General features: G+C 36.2%; 1 protein-coding gene across 2 annotated transcripts; it reads left to right on the top strand.

Moving 5' to 3' along the window:
* The first annotated feature begins 361 nt into the window (after positions 1-361).
* On the top strand, positions 362-20,215 carry wdr35 (WD repeat domain 35). Of its 2 annotated transcripts, XM_051125912.1 has the most exons (29): positions 362-604; positions 814-931; positions 1,074-1,145; positions 1,263-1,355; positions 1,472-1,600; positions 2,312-2,445; positions 2,613-2,778; positions 2,870-3,018; positions 4,550-4,675; positions 4,765-4,950; positions 5,030-5,062; positions 5,396-5,452; positions 5,558-5,618; positions 6,615-6,759; positions 7,839-7,908; positions 8,203-8,256; positions 8,336-8,445; positions 8,974-9,190; positions 9,633-9,713; positions 10,383-10,519; positions 11,952-12,155; positions 13,410-13,556; positions 13,792-13,924; positions 14,054-14,164; positions 14,909-15,073; positions 16,793-16,933; positions 17,197-17,353; positions 18,845-19,085; positions 19,748-20,215. In XM_051125912.1, the coding sequence occupies exons 1-29, from the start codon at positions 581-583 to the stop codon at positions 19,896-19,898; spliced, it is 3,612 nt and encodes a 1,203-aa protein (XP_050981869.1). In that variant the 5' UTR covers positions 362-580; the 3' UTR covers positions 19,899-20,215. The 2 variants fall into 2 exon arrangements, with proteins under 2 accessions (XP_050981869.1, XP_050981870.1); XM_051125913.1 differs by lacking the exon at positions 5,396-5,452.
* The last annotated feature ends 1,072 nt before the right edge of the window (positions 20,216-21,287 follow it).

The raw sequence follows: 21,287 nt of genomic DNA, 5'->3' as shown, positions 1-21,287 counted from the left end.
TTGGTGTAACAGTGACTTTAAAACTATTGCAAAGGTTTTTGCCTTAGTCTCTGTAACTAGCTAATGAATACTATTGAATAAATACCAGATGCTGTTCAAATTACTTTGAGATGGAGTTTAACATGTCACAGTGAAGGAAATGTCAACTTTCCATAATCTATTTCATGTCAGCTACTCATAATCATAATTATGCTTAATATCCATTCAGATTATTTTATAATTGACTAGGGATTATTTAAAAATAATAAACGATTCATTAAAAAAGTGTATTATAAAGTAAAGAGAAGAGAATTACTAAAAGAACTACAAATACCATGAACGCCTTAATCAAACATCATTTCCGGAGTTTGGTTACCTAGAAACCAAGCAAACCGTTTTACAGCAGCATACATGCATGGAACATACACATTAATTCAAATGCCTCGAAGAACGGATTCATTAAACGGTTCTTTTAAAAGAAGACAACGCTGAGATCGAAAGAACTCATCGGGACTAAAAAACTCCATTTAGCATTCTCCTAAAACGAAAGAAATTGGTTCATAAACGCTGAGGCAGGCTAGCAAGCTAAGCTAAGGCAAATATGTTTATTTATCTCAGTAAGAAGGTAAGCGTGACATATTGCATTATAACTGTATTGCTGCTAGTATTATAACAATATTACTGCTATATGATTATTTTTCGGGTTTATTTTTTAGATTTGCCATCAGTAAATATTTAGTTGCTTTTCTTAAAAAGGCGCTTTTTACTGATAATGGCTGCTGTTTCTGCGTGTGCGACTTGTTTATCAGGGCTGTTGGCTTTATTTGTCCTCAGATTGCTATTCCAAACAATACAGTTTTAAAATGTGTGTCTTGGAACAAAGACCAAGGCTTCATCGCCTGTGGAGGAGAGGATGGGCTATTAAAAGTTCTCAAACTTGAGACTTATACAGGTGGGAACCTGGAGCTGCCAGTATTTCTATATGGACAGACAAAATATGAGCACCAGTGTGAATTGTTTACTTCTTTATATTAAACATAGGATGTTTGAATGAAATCCATCAGTCAATAGTTAAAAACTTTTTTTTTCCCTAGATGATGCCAAACTGAAAGGGTTGGCAGCTCCCAGCAACCTCTCTATGAATCAGACACTGGAGGGCCACAGTGGTAAGAAAGACAGAGGAGATGTGTGACATGAGCTCAGTGTCTATGCAATTTGTATTAGTCTTTTTGTTTGTATTGTTTGTGTGTTCTGACTCTCTGAAATTGAATTTTGCTATGCAGGTGCAGTGCAGGTTGTGACCTGGAATGAACAATACCAGAAACTGACCACCAGTGACCAGAATGGACTCATTATTGTCTGGATGCTTTACAAAGGTGCACATTTTCATAACCAACCATCCATACTGTAATACTGTAATATTTCATGAATATAAAACTCCAACCTGTTTAAAGCACAGCTTTGCATGACTCTTTTTTATTGTGTCAAACAGGCTCATGGTATGAAGAAATGATTAATAACAGGAATAAATCTGTGGTGAGGAGCATGAGCTGGAATTCTGATGGTCTGAAGATCTGCATTGTGTACGAAGACGGTGCTGTGATTGTAGGCTCGGTGGATGGTGAGCATGTTATTGCTATCATTAGTATTTATTAATATTATTTTATTTTATTTTAAAACAATACATTTCAGGCATCATTAGATTTTGTGCTGTTGGTTGCTCAGTTTTATATATTATATGTTCTGAAGGTTTTTACAGGAGGTTTGTTCATATATCATTTACCTGATTTTATGCAACCTTTATTCGTGATTTTTTTTTTTTTTATAGCTGTTGACAGTTTTTTTCTGATTTATGGTGTTATAAAAAGAGGTATCTAAAACTCCATCTGTGAAAACTTTTGGCTTTGAAGCACTTTAGAAGCATTTTTAATCTGACTTGTCCAGGGGTTTATATAGTGCTTAATTGAATATTTCTTTACACACAAAGCACCTTACAATCATGTCATGCTAATTTTCATATTAGCATGTTTAAACAAAATGTATGAGAAAAATTTGTTTAAAAAATGCTTTCAGTTCCTAATGTAATCAACTGGGGAAACATGGTCACATTAGTTTTTACCCTGTTCACCTGGGTTTTCTTGTCTTATTTTTAAAAAATATTTTATTATAGTATTATTTTATTATTTTTTTGTAAGTAAACAAAGCCATTGAGACATAGATGTTTGTGGTTTTAATATATAGTTTAGATTTGCTTGTACATTTTTTTTTTTGTGTGTGTGTGTGTGTGTGTAATTACAAATGTATGTGTTTGTATAACTGTGTGATCTTGCAGGGAACAGAATCTGGGGAAAAGAACTGAAGGGGACCCAGTTGGCACATGTGGCCTGGTCTCCAGACAGTAAGATCCTGCTGTTTGGTATGGCCAATGGAGAGATCCACATCTACGACAACCAGGGAAACTTTATTGTAAGTGCTGAGATGCTGTAAATTAACTTTATGTTCATCAATTGTGTCTTTAGTCAGTTACCGCTACTAGTTTTTCTCTGAGGAAATGTTTAACTTTTATCCAGTCAGTTTGAGTGGAACTGCTATTAAAAACTACAAATGTCCTCTTATTGTGTGTTTATGCCCAGATGAAGATGACCATGAGTTGTTTGGCCAATGTAACGGGTGCCCTCAGTATAGCAGGTATTCACTGGTACATCGGCACCGAGGGGTATCTGGAGCCAGACTGTCCCTGCCTTGCTGTTTGCTTTACTAACGGGCACTGCCAAGTGATGAGGCATGAGAGTGATGACAGTGAGTTTTGTGTTTCTATATTTCTTTTTGTGCATGTTGAGTCAGAAAAGTGGAATAACTGATTCTTGTGTGTGTGTGTGTATGTGTGTAGGTCCTGTGATTATTGAGACAGGTATGTGGCATGTGGCCAGTATCCAGTGGAATCACTGTGGCAGTGTTCTAGCTATAGCAGGATCACTCAGAAACAGTGGAGCAGAGAAAGACATGAATGTTGTTCACTTCTACACACCGTTTGGAGAGGTGAGTACTGATCACACATATGTGTCATACAGACACACATTTCGAAAGTTCGACAAAGATAATATGTCTTGTAATACATACCTGTTCAAAAGTTTGGGGGTCAGTAAGACTTTTGTAATTTTGAAAAAATATTTTTGTGGAAACTGTGGTACTTTTTAGGTGTGATACTTACTTTTTTCAGGATTATTTGATGACTAGATCCAACGACTGACCGGCCAGGGACTGGAATTAGCCAATTTTCTGCATGATCGGTTCGGACTGGTGACCGGCCGGTCAGTCTGACAATTCCGAGCTGGTCTGTTTAGACGTCACACTTATGCCGGCTGATAAATGTATTTATGTAATGCTAGATGAGGCTTGTGCAGCCTGAATGAGTATGTGAGAGATATAGATGCATACTGCAAAAGTATTATGATTTATGTACACAAAATTGCACGACCAAGATGTTTCCTCTGATTATCAACCTGATTGCAATGTGACACAAAATTTTATACAGTAGTAGTGCTATAAACAATAAATTCAAATTAAGTGACTTACATTTTAAACACAATATTGACTGTTTTTGTTCAATTTCGCTGACGAAAATACTTACAATCAAAGCCAAAGTGTTTACAATCAAAGTGTTTCGTTACTAAATGAATCCACGTTTAACTAGTCAGTGATTCAGTAACCCATTCATAAAGACGTCACTTGCCTCATTTCTGAATGAATCAACTATTTGAACGAATCTGTTGAATTAATGACTAAATGACTCACTCATTCAAACAGTCATTTGCCCCCAGCTACTGGTGGCTTGTTTTTTTATAACATTTCTTATTTGCATGTTTAAATATTTAAAACATTCTGCTTATAAAAATATTTATGCATTTGCAGTTTTGTGTAAATGCGTTTATGGCATCTCATCTTCAACAGTCTGTGTAAATACATCTGATGTCACTTCAGATGGAGCTTCTGTTTGCTCTGCAGTGGAAAGATGGAATTTGTTGATACTGATTTAATTTGAATGGTAACAAATCTACAGTTTCTTAGTATTCTAACCAAATTAATTGACACAGTGTAAGAATTTGATGTGAAGGATGACACATTTAATAATTTTAGGGACAAAAATGACAGTGTAATTTATAAACATAGTTAGAAATGACATCTGTTTTGTTATATACAGCAACTCATTTTCAGTCAGTGGTCATTTCTGCCTCTTTCTAGTCACAGAGCACTTTATTTTGAGAGTATTTTAAAGGGGTCATCGGATGCCCATTTTCCACAAGTTGATATGCATCTTTAGGGTCTTAATATAAAGTCTATAATATACTTTGGTTAAAAATTCTCAATGGTAGTGTAAAACAACACCCTTTTTACCTTGCCAAAAACAGCTCTGCAAAAATCATCCTGTTCTGGTCCAGGTTGCTTTAAATGTTAATGAGCTCTGCTTGCCCCACCCCTCTCTTCTCTCTGTGGAGTGACGAGCCAGTTTACTTTAGCCACTACAGTGTTCCTGTTAAAGCACTCATGTCTGATGTCATCATGTGTCTAGCATTTGAGGACTCTGAAGGTTCCAGGCAAGCAGATGACTGCTATATCATGGGAAGGTGGAGGACTCCGAATTGGCCTAGCTGTAGATTCCTACATTTACTTTGCTAACATCCGACCAGATTACAAGGTAATTTAGCTGTAAATAATGGCTATAAGAAACTGTTTTTTTTTTTTTTTTTTAAACAGCATTGAAAACCTCTTACTCTGTCTTTGTAGTGGGGTTACTGCAGTAACACAGTGGTGTATGCATACACACGCCCTGACAGGCTGGAGTACAGTGTGGTGTTTTGGGACACAAAGAATAATGAGAAGTTTGTAAAATATGTCAAGAGCCTCATGTCCATCACCACCTGTGGAGATTTTTGCATTTTGGCCACCAAAGCAGACGACACACATCCACAGGTACTAAAACAGGGATCTGTTTGTTTTTGATCAAGAGGGATATTGTTTTAATTTTTAATGTTTGTCATTTCATAAACAGGAAGACACTGACCCTGAGGCTGGATCAGCTACGGTAAATACACCCTAATCCTAATCTAGTAAAAAGATATGAAAATAATTCCATATGCAATCTGATCACAGACAGCAGAAAGTTACAGACAGGAAAGATTCAGCAATAATACATGACTGTGGCCGTTTTCATAGACCATGAGAAAACTGATCAAACATACAGTTGTAGCTGACATTTTGCAAAGCAAGAATTAAACATCCAATTGCAGGTCTGAACCAGGGCTACATTCTGTAGGACAGAAGACAGTAGAAAGACATAAAATTTTAATGCAGAATTTAATTACATTCAAATTGAGAGAGCTGTTTTTAAGCACCAGATGCAACCGCTTTACCACAGGCATTTAATGAGCTGTCCAATCAAAACACTTCAAAGGATCGGTCTAAGAGGAGAAAGGTATTATGAACATCTGCAAAAGAAGCCTCTCAGATATTTCCATAATGCTGATTAATGAAGTGAACCCATGAAATAAAGAGATGTCTGTCTGTCCTCTGTCCACAGTATGTTCTGGTGTTGTGTAACTCCATTGGAACCCCACAGGACTCGAAATATATTGACATTGGTGAGTAAAATATGTTTCACTGATTCTGTATGTAAGAGATCATTCACATTCAGCATGTCGTTATTGCAAAATAAACTCCAAGGATCATAAGGGCCCAGAAGCAAATCAATATATAAAGGCACATTTTTGTTGAAATTATTTTATTGAGATGTAAGAAAACACTGTGTCGCTTATACATTTAAACAGTCATTAGACAAAAGTATTTGGCCACAGGATGTGCCAACTGACTATTTAGAATCAAGTATCCCAGAGAGATGTGTATTATTAACCTTGCTTCTGTCTGTAATGATGAAACCCTTGTTATTTGATATAACACCAACATACATAGCGTGAAAGCTGCGGTGGGAATCCCGGCTCCTTTCCACTCACTCTCAAAGGCATCCTGCTAAATTCCTCCCCTGGTTGGGAGAGCAGATCCGTTCCAGACATTCACCCTGATCTCAGTGCGGACAGATTCCAGAGTTGGAACAGCAACACAGAACAGAATTTGTAGTTAGTCATAGAAAACATATTTTTAGGTCAAATCTGTCCCCCACTCTGAATGAAGGTTTGTGTGATTTTCAGCAGCCTTTAAAAGCGCACAAACCTTAAACAGATAGCTTTGATGTACAGCTAATGTCACCTGATTTTATTTATTATTCCCCCAGTTTCACAGATAAGGCTTAAAGCTAGTCCCCGACTAAAATGTAAGTCTAAGCTGTTTCAGCTGAAAGAAACTTGCACTGATGGATCTTGAAATATGTCAGTGCCCTTGTTTTGTCTCAAGATGCACACCAGTAATTTCTAAGGCATGTTTATAAAAAATTACTTTAAAATCCTAATTTAACAATGGCCTCGTCATTGGCTTAAGCTAAGCCCTGTCTGTGAAACCAGGCCATTATTTTTTTATAATGATGTAACTGTTTAAAGGATTTTCACTTCTTTCACAGAGTGAAATTAATATATTCTAGCTGTTCTTTCTCAAATGTTTTTTTTCTCCTTTTTTCACTGCCACAGACCCCCTGTTCGTCACTATGACGAAAACTCACGTGATTGCTGCATCTAAGGAGGCATTTTACGTTTGGCAGTATCGTGTGGCTAAGAAACTCACTGCTCTTGAAATCAACCAGGTTGCCAAGACAAGAAAGGAAGGTCGAGAGAGGTGAGGGTCAAAGGTCACCAGTAGCTTTTTTTAGACTGTATTATCAGTGCTTAAAACAGTTATAGAAAACAATTGTGCTGCTTAATATTTTTGTGGAAACTGATTCATTCTTTTTGGTGAATAGATGTAAATGTAGTTATAAACATATAATGACTATATATAAACCTATGATTATAAATATTCAGTTTTGATCAATTTAATACATGCTTGCTCAGTGAATTTCTTTCAAATTTTACTATGTCTGCCAGTCAACATTGTCATTCATTCACAAATACTTAAGTATTAAAGGGATAGGTCACCCAAAAATTAAAATGCTGTCATTAATTACTCATCCTCATGCCGTTCGAAACCCATAAGAGCTTTGTTCATCTTCAGAACACAAATTAAGATATATTTCTTAATTTTAATTAAGAAATCTGAGAGCTTTCTGAGCCTGCATAGACAGCAACACAACTGATGTTCAAAGCCAAGAAAAGTGGTAAGTGCATTGGTAAAATAGTTCATATGACATCAGTGGTTCAGCTGTAATTTTATTAGTAATTCATGACAGAATTTGCATTTTTGGGTGAACTAACCCTTTAAATGCGGTATGACATAGTGATAATGTCATCATTTTAATAAATAGTTTTAAAAACGTTTTAATTAATATTTAGGTTAATTTCAGAGTGGAAATGTATGTTCTTCAAATACTAACTGCATTTGACGTTGTGGGACATGCTTTGTCCCATGTCTCAGACTCAGTGGCTAAATGAAAATCGCAGATCTGTGTACTATGTAAGCTTTCTTCAGATAAAGTGATGTTTCTTATTGAGGCCTACAGTCTGTGGGCAGGCCTGTCTGCCTGTCTGTCTATCGGTACAGTGTGAGGGTGTGCTTGCTGACGGCAGCACTTTGGAAAAGTCCTGTTCATGGCTGTGTGATGAAATTCTGCGACCCACACAGACTGGAACGGGACCCAGTGTTCTGTTTCCCTTCCACGTGATAGAAATATATTAAGGCGTTACCTCTCTTGCTTATTCTTCCTCACTGTAACTGCACACTGTCTCTTTTCACTCTGTCTTGCTGACTCTTGTCTCTAGGGTTTATCACATCGATGACAGTCCAAGCGGAACATCGGATGGGACACTGAACTTTGCCAAAGCCTTCACAGTGAGTACACTCAGCTCAGACACTCACCTGTGGCTCTCTCAACCTCTCGTGAGAGGATTAGTGGGAAAAGCTGTCATATGACACTGCTCAGCTCAGTTGGTTTATGAAATGATTTTATGTGTCAAAGATCCTTTTTAAGGGACCCAGATGTCAAAAAATGGTATCTGCTGCATCTAAACATTGAGTATGGAGGCTGCAGCCCATGCTTTTAATTTCATCCTGTCCCGATATATTCATATGACAGCTCTGAGAAAAGAGTCATGAGAGTGAGATGTTTATGTTTTTTTTTTTCAGGCCACCAGAGATCCAATCTGCTGCATCACAGCATCAGACAAGATGATTATAGTGGTGCGTCTGGTTTTCACAAGGACACATGCTTTTTCATCTCAGTTTCTGTGCGATTTACATGTGGCTGTGATGTCCGCAGGGCCGTGAGTCTGGTATCTTACAGAGATACAGCCTGCCCAACATCAGCCTCCTGCAGAAATATTCCCTTACGTCCAGACCGTATCAGCTTTCCCTCAATTGTAACTCCAGGTCTGATTTCTCTATCCTTTTCTGATCCCATTGTAATTATATCTGACCCTAGACCACAAAACCAGTCATACATACATTTTTTTTTTAAATTGAGGTTTATACATCAGCTGAATAAATAAGCTTTCCATTGATGTATGGTTTGTTAGGACAGGACAATATTTGACCGAGATAAAACTATTTGAAAATCTGGAATCTGAGGGTGCAAAAAATGTAAATATTGAGAAAATCACCTTTAAAGTTGTCCAAATGAAGTTCATAACAATGCATATTACTAATCAGAAATTAAGTTTTGATATATTTACCGTAGGAAAATGTCAAAAAAAAATTTCAAGGAACATGATCTTTTCTTGCTGATTTTTTTCCTAATGATTTTTGGCTATTGCTACAAATATACCTGTGCTACTTATGACTGGTTTTGTGGTCCAGGGTCACGTATTGGCCATATTGGCACTATCACTGTTAGACCAATCACTTCTTTTTCCTGCTTGCATAGTGAGGTTTTGTTTTTAATGAATTGTATTTTTCTAGCCGACTGGCTATTATAGACATTACGGGCGTGTTGACGTTTTTGGACGTAGAACCTCGGGCTTCATCAGGGGATGCAGAGGGCGGGTCGACAGCTGGAGACCCATCTAAATTCGAGCGCAAGGATGTCTGGGATATGAAGTGGGCTAATGACAACCCAGATCTGTTCTCCATGATGGAGAAAACTAGAATGTATGTCTTCAGAAACCTGGACCCTGAGGTGAGACATAGAGAAAGAGTTAGATATTTATATCTGCATATATGTCGAGTGTTGTGGCATGAGAAAACGAGATGGTAAGAAAGAAAGAGTGAGAGTTTTGTCAGAGCTACTGCACTCTTAAGTATACAGGGTTCAGGAAGTGCTGCCGTTTTCAAATAAACACACACCAGCTTCAGTAAATCACAGAGCACATGGCCTGTAGATTAGACCACCCACTGCAGAGATTCAGCATAGGTTTTTTTCTTCTCGCAAAGCATGATAGCAGGAAGTGTAGTCCAGTTCACATGTTATAAGCAATACTCACACAAATATTAAATACGCATATTCATTGATAATTGGTTTGAACTTTGATGAATTGTTTTGACGTTGTTTTAATTGCAGCAGTGTTAGTGTGAGTATTCTCTCCTGACAAGCTCTTATTTGTGTTGTGTTTTGAATACAGGAACCAATTCAAACGTCTGGCTTCATCTGCCACTTTGAGGATCTGGAGATCAAATCTGTTCTGTTGGATGAAATTATGAGGGTTGGTTGGAATATATTGGATTGAATCAATTCAGAGTTGAAGATGAATTTATTTTTAACCTGTGAATGTCAGTGAATTTTAAAACACAGATTTCCAGGGCTGAAACATTGACATAGGAAATGAACAAAACCCCCGAAAAAATCTTATTTATATCAGCTGTGCCCTGCTAAATTGTTATATTGTCTATAAAATGATTAGGATTGTGGATTAAGATAATAAATTATTTTATTATCTTAATTTGTGACCCTGGACCACAAAACTAGTCATAAGTGTCAATTTCATCTGAAAGCTGAATAAATAAGCTTTCCATTGATGTCTGGTCTGTTAGACCGAGATACAATTACTTGAAAATCTGGAATCTGAGGGTGCAAAAAAATCTAAATATTGAGAAAACCGCCTTTAAATTTGTCCAAATTAAGTTCTTAGCAATGCATATTACAGATCAGAAGTTAAATTTTAATATATTTACGGTAGCAAATTTACAAAATATCTTCATGGAACATGATCTTTACTTAATATCCTAATGATTTTTGGCATAAAAGAAAAATTGATAATTTTCACCCATGCAGTGTATATTTTGGCTATTGTTAAGACTGGTTTTGTGGTCCAGGGTCACATTTGTTAAAAGTTGTGTGAACCCTGAATATAATTTTAGATTTTATTTTTCAGGATCCAGAGGTTCCAAATAAAGATTATTTAATAAACTTTGAGATCCGCTCGCTAAGGGACAGCAGAGCACTTATTGAGAAGGTTGGAATTGAAGATGCTTCTCAGTTTATTGAGGACAATCCCCATCCGCGTCTCTGGTAAGACACTCATTCCACACAATAAATGGGGCGGTTTGGTTATTTATTCAATTATACCTGCACACGGAAAGAGGAATACATGAATGAAAGCATAGGCATAGGCAGTACAGAACAGTGTGACAAAACACACTGTGTGGGTTTGTGTATTAGTGTATGTGTTCAGCAGTATTGTGTTTGTTATACATTTTAGAGATTTAAAAGTGTGCAACATGGCAAAGTCTGCGTTTCCTGGAAGTGGAAAGTATGGTGTCCAGTTTTATAGTCTGAATGAAGTGTGAGGTACAGTTTTATGATCTGAATGATGATCCTGGCAATGGCAGGACAAGATGAAACTAACAAGACAACACACTTCTGGAAAGCTTTGTCCTTCAGTACCTGTTTCACCATTAAGAAAGGGAAACCTGGATAAACTGGAATAAAATAAACTGTAATGTAAATAGGCACATTACTGTGCAGTTATTTATGGTTGTGTTCATTTTTGAAAGATAAATCATCTTCTAAGACAGAAATGAAAGAGAGGAAGATGTTACCTGTAGTCATAAAGCATTGCAGTCTTGGAGCGGCTCTATTGATTTAGCAGCCCTCTGGAGTTTTAGTGGCTCTGTCAGTTCTCACAGCACAAGGAGGAATTTCAGATTGGACTCTTGCTACAGAAGCAGGGAGGTAAACCCAGCGATCTAATATACATTGACAGGTCTCTTTACAATTTCACCATTTGTTGAATAATTTATAAACCAATCTCTCAAAACTGGTAAAGACACATCCAGGTGACATTTGACCCCCCTAAATCATATTAAGTATTTTAATTTCAGTAATTATTTTTTCTACTTTTTTTTTAAATAAACATGACAATCCCCATTTAAGAATACTATTTCTCTTTCCTTGATTTCGAGGTGAAATGTGAACAGGAAATGTTTTTGTGAGATTCACCTTTTAGTACATTATGAGGTGAGTTGCTGTTAATACTGTCAAACAGGAACTGGAGAAGGAATCCTACAGGAATATGGTGTAAAGAAAACAAGAGCTGTGTCAGCTCTCTCTTTCAGTCTCTGTGTGTTTGCTTTGATACAAGTGTGAGAGCTCAAAGGCTCTGTTGTTTGATTGTGCTCATCCTTAACATGCCAACATGTCAGAGGTCAAAGGTTTTCTTAGCTTTCCATGAGCGCATGAAAAGATCCCAGAGTCTCTTCACCCTCCTTGGCCACATTTGTGACTCAGTTCTCCAAAACTGTCAGTCCAGAGTGTTTTCAGTCAAACAGATTTAGCTATATGCAGCATATGGTGTAAATACAAATACTCCATCAGAACTAATGTATCATATACTATGTCTTATAATCTCAAATATGGGATTTGAGGTCTTCAGTATGAAATTTTAGACTTCAGACAGTTGAAAATTCAAATACAGTCAGTGGTTCTGTGTTTGCACTTTCAGGCGACTGTTGGCAGAAGCGGCGCTGCAGAAGCTTGATCTGAAGATGGCAGAACAGGCATTTGTGCGCTGTAGAGACTACCAGGGCATTGAATTTGTGAAGAGACTGAGCAACCTACAGAGCGAAGCCATGAAACAAGCTGAGGTGGCTGCTTACTTCAGCAGGTTTGAGGAGGCAGAGAGGATGTACCTGGACATGGACCGCAGGTACACCCTGACATATGCATACTGTCAGGCACAAACCTAGAGGAGATTCATAAGAGTCTTTATCCTGTGTAAAATCTGTGTGGACAAGCACACTTACGGCCAAAGTATACTACACTTTTTATGCGTACATGAGGGACAGCGTACATGACATGAATTTCGTCATCAGAACAGTACACGCATACTGTACGTGCACCACTGTCCCGGGCCAATTGTTTCACAGTAGAAAGCGAAACTAAAGAGACGGAACAACAAAATAGCGAAGACTGCAACAACAACAGACGCTCACATTGACAAGCGCTTGTGAGCGAGAGGGTACGAGAATAGCCCAGCTTTGGTTTAAAAGAGTTCAAAACTATCAGATATCAGTCATAACTTAACGTGGAAAAATAAAGTAGACACTGGACATGGATGAAGCTTTCTAGAGCGCATGTGTTGACCGCCCATGTTCGCGCACAACAGCAAATGAAGTATGCTTTGAAATGCTACGGTAGCGTACACGTACAAAAACGAAGTATACTTTGGCCTTTAACTTAAAATAATTGTTAGATTAATTTACTACAAAATCTTTTAAACAATATTTTAAGATGATTTGTTCTAATCTTGTTTTACAAACCTAAATTGTTCAGTTGACATATAGAGTGTTTTTAACTAAAACTACTGGATTTAGATAAAATAAAAAAAAAATAAAAAAAATATATATATAAATAAAAAATGAAAAATGTAAACTTAAATATAAAAAAGAAATATAAAAAAGCTAATAAAAATGACAAAAGCACATAACATTGCTAAAACTAAACTAAGCTAGTTTATAAATAATACTAATATTAAAAAATAAAGGACTGAGCAGGATTCAAACTCACATGCTCCACCATGCAGCATATTCTTATGTAACATCTAAGTCTCTACTTTAACACTGTATTACTAATCTTACAAATCTATATTTCTACATTACATACGTTTTTACAGTTTTTGGCTTTTTACCAAACAAAAGCTATTCATATTTCTTCTGGCGTACAGCAAGAAATTACCATATTTTAATTTAATGGAGTACTAAATTAAGTTAACTACATGGATGGATGATTTTTAGATAAAAAAAACAAAAAAACACTCAAATTAATTTCCATGTGTGTCTCTATTGGTTTGAATCTGGATTTTTGTTTATGCGGTTATGGCCAACATTTTAATTAACTAAATTGAAAAAGAAATCAATTTTTTTGAATGCTCATCTTTCATCTTTCTCCCTCTGGTCTCTAGGGATTTAGCGATCGGTTTGCGTATAAAGCTCGGTGATTGGTTCCGGGTTCTGCAGTTGTTGAAGACAGGATCAGGTGACTCTGATGATGCTCTTCTGGAGCAGGCCTACAACGCCATTGGAGATTACTTTGCAGACAGACAGAAATGGTATGCTGTGTTCAGTGCAGGTGTTCATATGTGTTTATAAAATTATGTATATGATTGTATGTGTGTATCCAGATGAACGTCACAGCTTAATGTCTGTTGTACTGTATAATATCTATTTCAGTATAATGCACTCATTTAAGCTGTTAAATCAAAAGGTTAAGATGATAATAAATTAGTTAATTCAAATTAATTGTATTGTGTTGACACAGAGACTTGAAGTGTGTGTGATCCACAGGTTGAATGCAGTGCAGTATTACCTGCAGGGTCGTAATCAGGAGCGTCTGGCTGAATGTTATTATATGCTGGAGGACTACGATGGTCTGGAGAGACTTGCAAACTCGCTACCGGAAAACCATAAACTGCTACCAGTGGGTGTTTTTTTTTTTTTTTTTCCCTGTCTCTCTCCCTCTTTCTAATTCTTTCAAAACAGACAAAGCAGTAATGTTTGGTTCAGGTTGTCTTAATGGCTTGAACTGTGCTTTATTGTGTGTGTGTAGGACATTGGTCAGATGTTTGCTACTGTGGGAATGTGTGAGCAGGCCGTCAGTGCATTTCTGAAATGTAACCAGCCCAAAGCAGCTGTGGATGCCTGTGTGCATCTAAACCAGGTGAGTTTTCATACACAAACACACACAGGACTTTAGCTTGTTGTGTGGTTAGTATGTTATAAATGTTAAAGGTATAACATGTATTAATAATATATTAACTATATTAATAATACTGTATATTAGGGCTGTCAATTGTCAAAAAATGTAATTCTGATTAATTTGCTCACTGCAGTTAAAGCATCTAAAAAACTGTATTGAATAAATTAATTTCACTGTACAAAATTTGCTTAAACCTTTACATTTGTTAAACATTTATGATTATCATTTATATATACATTTTTCAATAAAAAAAAGCTATTTTCTTCATCACACACAGATCTCATAAACACTGCACACAATTGTGCTGCTTCTCTTGCAACAGTTCTGATCAATCTTGGGAAATCACACAATGAATGAAATAATTATTATCCGTTATCTGCGTTTAAAGACTTTGACAGCCCTATCTAATATGCATTTCTCAAAAGACCTCTTTCTCCCTCTTTTCACTGAATACATTCTGACTCATTGCCTTTTCTTTGGCTTTTTTGGCCATTTAGAGATAATGATGCTTCTGTCGTTAGTTTAAATGAGAGGTTCAGAGAGATCAGAGTGCTCATCATTAGTTCTTCTCAAAGATCCAGATGCAGCTGTAACGTCATCACACTCATCTGTTCATGAAACCTGTCTGTGATGAATGTGTAGATGTTTGATGATGGTAACAAATGTGCAACAGTAAAAATACATTTGAACTGTGTGCGTTTTCAGTGGAACAAAGCTGTTGAACTCGCGAAAGACCACAGTATGAAGGAAATTGGACCTCTGCTGTCCAAATACGCCTCACATCTGCTGGAGAAAAACAAAACTCTAGAAGCTGTAGAGCTCTACAGAAAAGCCCATCACTTCCTGGATGCTGCCAAACTCATGTTTAAGGTATAGTATTATCAGGTTGTGTAAGAAAAAAAAATCTTTTTTTTTTTTTTTAACAAGCTTAATATTTAAAGTGATAGCTCACCCAAATATGAAAATTCTGTCATTAATTACCAGTGTTGGGCACGTTATTTTAAAAAAAATTACTTATAGTTACTAGCGTAGACTTAGTAACTGAGTTACATCATTATAAAAGTAACTAATTACCAGGGAAAGTAACTACTGTATTACTTAAAAAAAATAATTAAAAATGTCAAATAACTTGGATGCCCCAATATTAAATATGGTAAATGAATAAAACATGGTACACTAATCTATACTATTTAATGTTGCTGTGGGACAATGTGAGAGACACCTTCCAGGGGCCACGGACCACGGACATGAAAAACATCATAATAACAAGTAAACAATGTGCTTTTGTAAAATAAATAAAAGAAACAGTGTGAGGTCTCTCTTTTCACAGACAGCATAAATGAAACAACCTGAATCTCAGTGAATACGTGCCTCACAGATATGAGAAATATATGTATAGAAAGCTTGAAATGTCTACTTTTAAATGCAGTAATGTTAAAAACAAATATTTTCTGATTAAGTAATTAAGTAGTCTGTGTGATACCAACGCTAGCTCCAGTTTTAACTGTCTAAACTTATCTCTACACTGCAAAAAATGTTTCTTATTTAGATTTTTTTGTCTTGTTTCCAACCAAAATATCTAAAAATTCTTAAATCAAGAAGGATTTTCTAGACAAGTGAAACTTATTGTCTTGTTTTCAGAAAAAACAAGTCAAAATTGAGTTTTTGCTTGAAACAAGCAAAAAATCTGCCAGTGGGGTAAGCAAAATAATCTAATTTCAGGTAGAAAACAAGATTATTTTGCTTACCCCACTGGCAGATTATTTTGCTTGTTCTAAGCAAAAACTTGATGTCTTTTTAAAAAAAAAAAAAAAGACTATAATTTTTGCTTGTCTAGAAAAACCTTGATTTAAGAATTTTTTGATATTTTGGCTGGAAACAAGACAAAAAATCTTAGTACGAAAAGCATTTTTTGCAGTGTAATGCAATCACGCCTACAAGCGGCTCTGCTTTTTAAATTTTAAACATCCACGTGAGACATGCGGACATGTAGGTAAACACCCACATCACCTCCGTAAACAAACAAGAACATTCATCAAGTTCATTTCGGCCACTTTTTTGTTTCTGGAAGAAGACACACTGAGAGGAATAAGCCAGAATTTATGCAACAAAAAAATTATAGTAACACCGCATTTGTCAGTAACAGTAACGGTGTTGTAACAGGGGAAACAGTAATTTATTGCTGTTAGTAATGCTGTTCATTTATAACACTGTTATTCCCATCACTGTTAATTACTCTTCCTCATGTTGTTCCAAATCTGTAAGACCCTGACCCTGTATTCGCTTGTTAAGTGATGACGTAATGCGTCCAGGTCCTTTTTGTGTGCAGAATTTTCATTTATGGGTGAACTATCCCTTTAACACGTTTCACATTTAAAGTCGGGACATGCTGTGACTAAAAAGTTTTGGATTACATCAGTCCTGTAGCCCAGGTGCAATGGCAGTCCCAACTCGTGGTCCTTTGCCAATTCCATTCCCAACTCTCCACCCCATGCTTTCCTGTCATTCTCTACTGTCCTGTCTATTCAAAAGCATGAAAAGGGCCAAAAAAAAACCCTTTTTTGGATTACACATTTTATTTCACCTCAGATTGCTGAAGAAGAGGCGAAAAAGAGAACGCGACCACTGCGAGTGAAGAAGCTGTATGTGCTCGCCGCCCTGCTGGTGGAGAACTTCCACACCCAGATCAAAAGCTCTCAGCAAAGCAAAACCAAGGGCAAGAAATCAGAGGTACTCTGACTGTTCGCACATCCTCATACAGTACTCAGAACTCATGTTTCCTACATGTAGTTTAGATTTAGTACAGGACTATGACTTGTGATCATTTGTGATCCTTTGTCAAAAGCTGTGGTAGCTGGTAACTCTCGGTGCTGTGGTCTGCAGCTGCAGCCTGACTCAGAGTCCGAAAGCATCAGAGGGGCAGGAAATCAGTTGTGATGAAGGGCTCATTTACAGCCTAGTGGTGGGTAATTTGTATGTGTGATTTATTTCAGGCTACCAGTGCATTAGCAGGGCTGTTAGAGGAAGATGAGTCGTCTTCAGACAGCCGTATCCTGGATGACGCCTGGCGTGGGGCAGAGGCCTATCATTTCTTCCTGCTTGCGCAGAGACAGCTGTACGAAGGCAAGGTGGAATCGGCCATGAGGACAGGTGACCCAATGAGTTATACACACTTAATATTACAATATTACTACATTATTTAGATTTTAAAATGATTTTCTGTCTGTAATAGGAGTAGTTCAACCCAAATTATACATTTGCTGAAAATGATAATGATCTCTGTATAAATGTTCAGAGGATTGTAAATCTGTGAGTGTGTGAATGCATGCATGGTATGTCTGGCCTGGTCTGCGCACAAAGTGTTAAATCGCTCACCTGAACTGAGAAAACAAACTTAAAGTGAAGTCTTTATAGCATTCGGTCTACACATACACGCTCACAAAAACGTTTGCTTACATGAAGGTCTAGACAAAATATTTAAACCACAGATTACATCATATCCAGGACCACCTGGAAAAGAGGTGTACATGCATGTATGCGTGTGTTTTTTTTTTTTGTCTTTCAGTTAGCAGTGTTTTATTGCATAATAATATTACAATCTTAAAATGGTCTTTTAATAGCTACTTAAGTTAGGGACGCACTGATATTAAAATTCTGAAAATATACACTGCCTTTCAAAAGTTTCAGAAATATAAATTCAGAATTATAATATGCTGATTTATTGTCAATGTTGGAAACAGTTGTGCTGCTTAATATTTTTTTGGAACTTGTGAAACTTTTTTTTTTTTCAGGATTCTTTGATGAATAAAAAGTTAAAAAGAAAAGCATTTATTCAAACTAGAAATCTTTTCTAACAATATTAGTCTTTACTATCACTTTTTATCAGTTTAACACATCCTTGTTGAATAAAAGCATTCATTTCTTTCAAACAAAAAAAGAAAGAAAAAATGTGACTCCAAACTTTAAAAAGATTTTAAGACTTTTAAATGTTTTATTGATCAATAGAATCAAAAGAATCGTGAAAAAAGTATCACAGGTTTTTAAAAAAAAAAGCAGCACAGCTGTTTCCAACATTGATAATAAATCAGTATATTAGAATGATTTCTGAAGCATCATTTGACACTGAAGACTGGAGTAATGATGCTAAAAATTCATCTTTGCATCAGAGGAATAAATTATATTTTAGAGTATATTAAAATAGAAAACCACAGTTTTAAATTACAATAATATTTTACAGCCTTGATGAGCAGAAAAGATGTCTTTAAAAACAAAAAAATCTTACAGATCACAAACTTTTGAACAGCAGTGTATATTAATAAGCTGATAATCAGTTCTTTCATGGCAGACAACCAGTAAATGGCCGTTATTAAAATTCTAATTAAATTTTTGTCTAAACAAATTCAGAAATAAAACAGTAAAAACAAATATCAGTTGTTTTAATGCTACAAGTGAATTTAGACAACATTACATTGTACAGTATGAAAAATGTTTTTAATTTTAATAAAAACATTTGGATTTAACAGTTTAATTAAATTATTCTTTTTTTAACATTCAGTGAGCAGCAAAAATGTCAGCAGCATCTCCAAAAATCTTTTGCTCCTCAAATGTTAAGCAATTAATTACTGTATTCTCTGTTTCTAGCTCTCCATCTCCGTGACTATGAGGATATTATCCCTGCTGTGGAGATTTACTCTCTGCTAGCCATCTGCTCATCTGCCAACTGTGCGTTTGGTATTTGCTCACGTGCCTTTATTAAGCTGGAGTCTCTGGAAACACTGACTCCAGATCAGAGGCAGCTTTATGAAGACCTGGCCCTGGAGATCTTCACCAAACACAGCCCTCGAGACACTCTGCAAAGCCAGCGAGACAGTCTGACCGAAGGGTAAGGCAGGAACGCAATACCCAGATGTGCTTTACAACCTCACTGAGTGAACATTGGAAACATTTCTCAGGCCCCGTTTAACCGATAACTGAGGCGGATCCTTTGTTATGGTTCATACACAGGGCTGTGAGGTCACAGTGACGCGAGTGTAAAGTAGTGTGAGATGAGTGGCGTAAGGGTCAGTGTGCATGACGTAGGCCCATATCATGGTGGTGTCCCAAGTGACTGGAAATTTCCAGACCATTCAAATTAAATTTATAAATTAAATGAAAATTTACCCTCACTCTCATGTCATTCCAAACCCATAAGACCATTCATCTTTGGAACACAAATTAAGATATTTTTGATGAAATCCAAGAGCTTTCTGACCCTGCATAGACATGCATCTGAAACATTCAAACGACCCAGAAAGGTAGCAAGGACATGATTAAAATAGTCCATGTGACATCAGTGGTTCCACCTTAATTTTTGATTTACGTGAATACTTTTTGTGCGCAAACACACTTTCTTCTCTTCCGTGTCAGTCTTCAACACGCGTTCACGAATTTAATCAATGTTAAACTGATTAAACTATCACGTGTTATAATGTATTCTGATTAATGAATGAATCTCCCTCTTTGTCTTTTATTTTCTCTTTTTTTATCACTTCCTTTCCTTCTTAGGCCGGAGGGCAAGTTGCCCACCTGTATAGTGACAGGAAAAGTGATATCGGAGTACCAGTTCTGGATGTGTAGTGTGTGTAAGCACTGTGCTGTGGAGCAGGAGATCACACAACACAACTTCTGTCCTCTCTGTCACTCCCCAGTGGGATAGATTTTCTCAAACTCAGCTCTTGGCTCCATCAAATGTCAGTCTTTTTGATGTACTGTGGGACACAAACTCTGCCATAGGGGTAGAAGGCTTCAAATAAATGTAATTTGGACGTTTAAACAAATTATCAAATATATTTATACATTTAATTTCTTTTATATGGCATTTTTATATATTAATGTATATAATTACATTATTTTCACTTTACATAATATTCTACACAAATTTCTCTGTAAATCAATTTACAGTTGAGGTCAAAAGTTTAAATACACCTTGCAGAATCTGCAATAAGAGGGATCATACAAAATGTTATTTTTTTAGTACTGACCTGAATAAGATTTCACATAAAAGATGTTTACATATAGTCCACAAGAGAAAATAGTAGTTGAATTTATAAAAATTGATTCTTTATACTGTGTTGTTACCTGAATGATCCACAGCTTCTTTTTTGTTTATTTTTTTTTTTTTTGTTTAGTGATAGTTGTCCATGAGTCCCTTGTTTGTCCTGAACAGTTAACCTGCCCACTGTTTTTTAGAAAAATCCTTCAGGTCCCACAAATTCTTCGTTTTTTCAGCATTTTGCGTATTTGAACCCTTTTCAACAATAACTACGATTTTGGGATCCATTTTTTCACACTGAGGGACTCAGTGCAACTATTACAGAACGCTCACTGATGCTTCAGAAGGAACAACAATGCATTAAGAGCTAGGGGTGAAAACATTTGACTTTGACGATCAGGATCAATTTAACGTATTTTGTCTTCTTGGAAACATGTAAGTATCTTCTGTAGCTTCTGAAGGGTGGAACTAAATGGAAAAAAAATAATGATATTTAGGCAAAATAAGAAAAATGTACACATCTTTATTCTGTTCAAAAGTTTACACCCCTTGCTCTGAATGCATTGTTTTTCCTTCTGGAGCATCAGTGAGCATTTGAACCCTCTGTAATAGCTACATATGAATCCCTCAGTGTGAAAAGATGGATCTCAAAAGTATACAATGATTGTTAGAAAGGATTCAAATACACAAAAATGCTGAAAACCCAAAAAATATTTGGTACCTGAAGGATTTTTCTGAAGAACTGCGGGCAGTTTAACAACTATCACTATTTTTATAAAATCAACTATTATTTTCTCTTGCGGACTTTATGTAGAAATCTTTTATGTGAGATATCTCATTCAGGTCAGTGCTAAATAAAAAATAACATGAATTTTGTATGATCCCTCTTATTTTGGTAATATACTTACCATTTTGCAGATTCTGCAAGGAGTATGTAAACATTTGACCTCAACTGTATCTAAAGACATTCTTGAATCATCACATTCCATTCAATTTGACAATTTACATAAAAATGACTTAAACATTGTTTAACTGTTTGTAAAATTAAGAATT

The sequence above is a fragment of the Labeo rohita genome, chromosome 13, assembly GCF_022985175.1.
Source record: "Labeo rohita strain BAU-BD-2019 chromosome 13, IGBB_LRoh.1.0, whole genome shotgun sequence".
Classification (NCBI taxonomy): Eukaryota; Metazoa; Chordata; class Actinopteri; order Cypriniformes; family Cyprinidae; genus Labeo; species Labeo rohita.
Note: the sequence above shows the minus strand (reverse complement) of the source record. Positions and strands in the feature narration are given on the sequence as shown.

What these genes read in the sequence shown, in the direction of transcription:
- wdr35 (XM_051125912.1), top strand. Translation starts at nt 581, where the DNA reads ATGTTTATTTATCTCAGTAAGAAG. An exon ending in CTGAGGCTGGATCAGCTACG is followed by an intron (nt 5,063 to 5,395) that starts GTAAATACACCC and finishes GCTTTACCACAG; the next exon opens with GCATTTAATGAGCTGTCCAA. An exon ending in TACCTGGACATGGACCGCAG is followed by an intron (nt 12,156 to 13,409) that starts GTACACCCTGAC and finishes TCTGGTCTCTAG; the next exon opens with GGATTTAGCGATCGGTTTGC.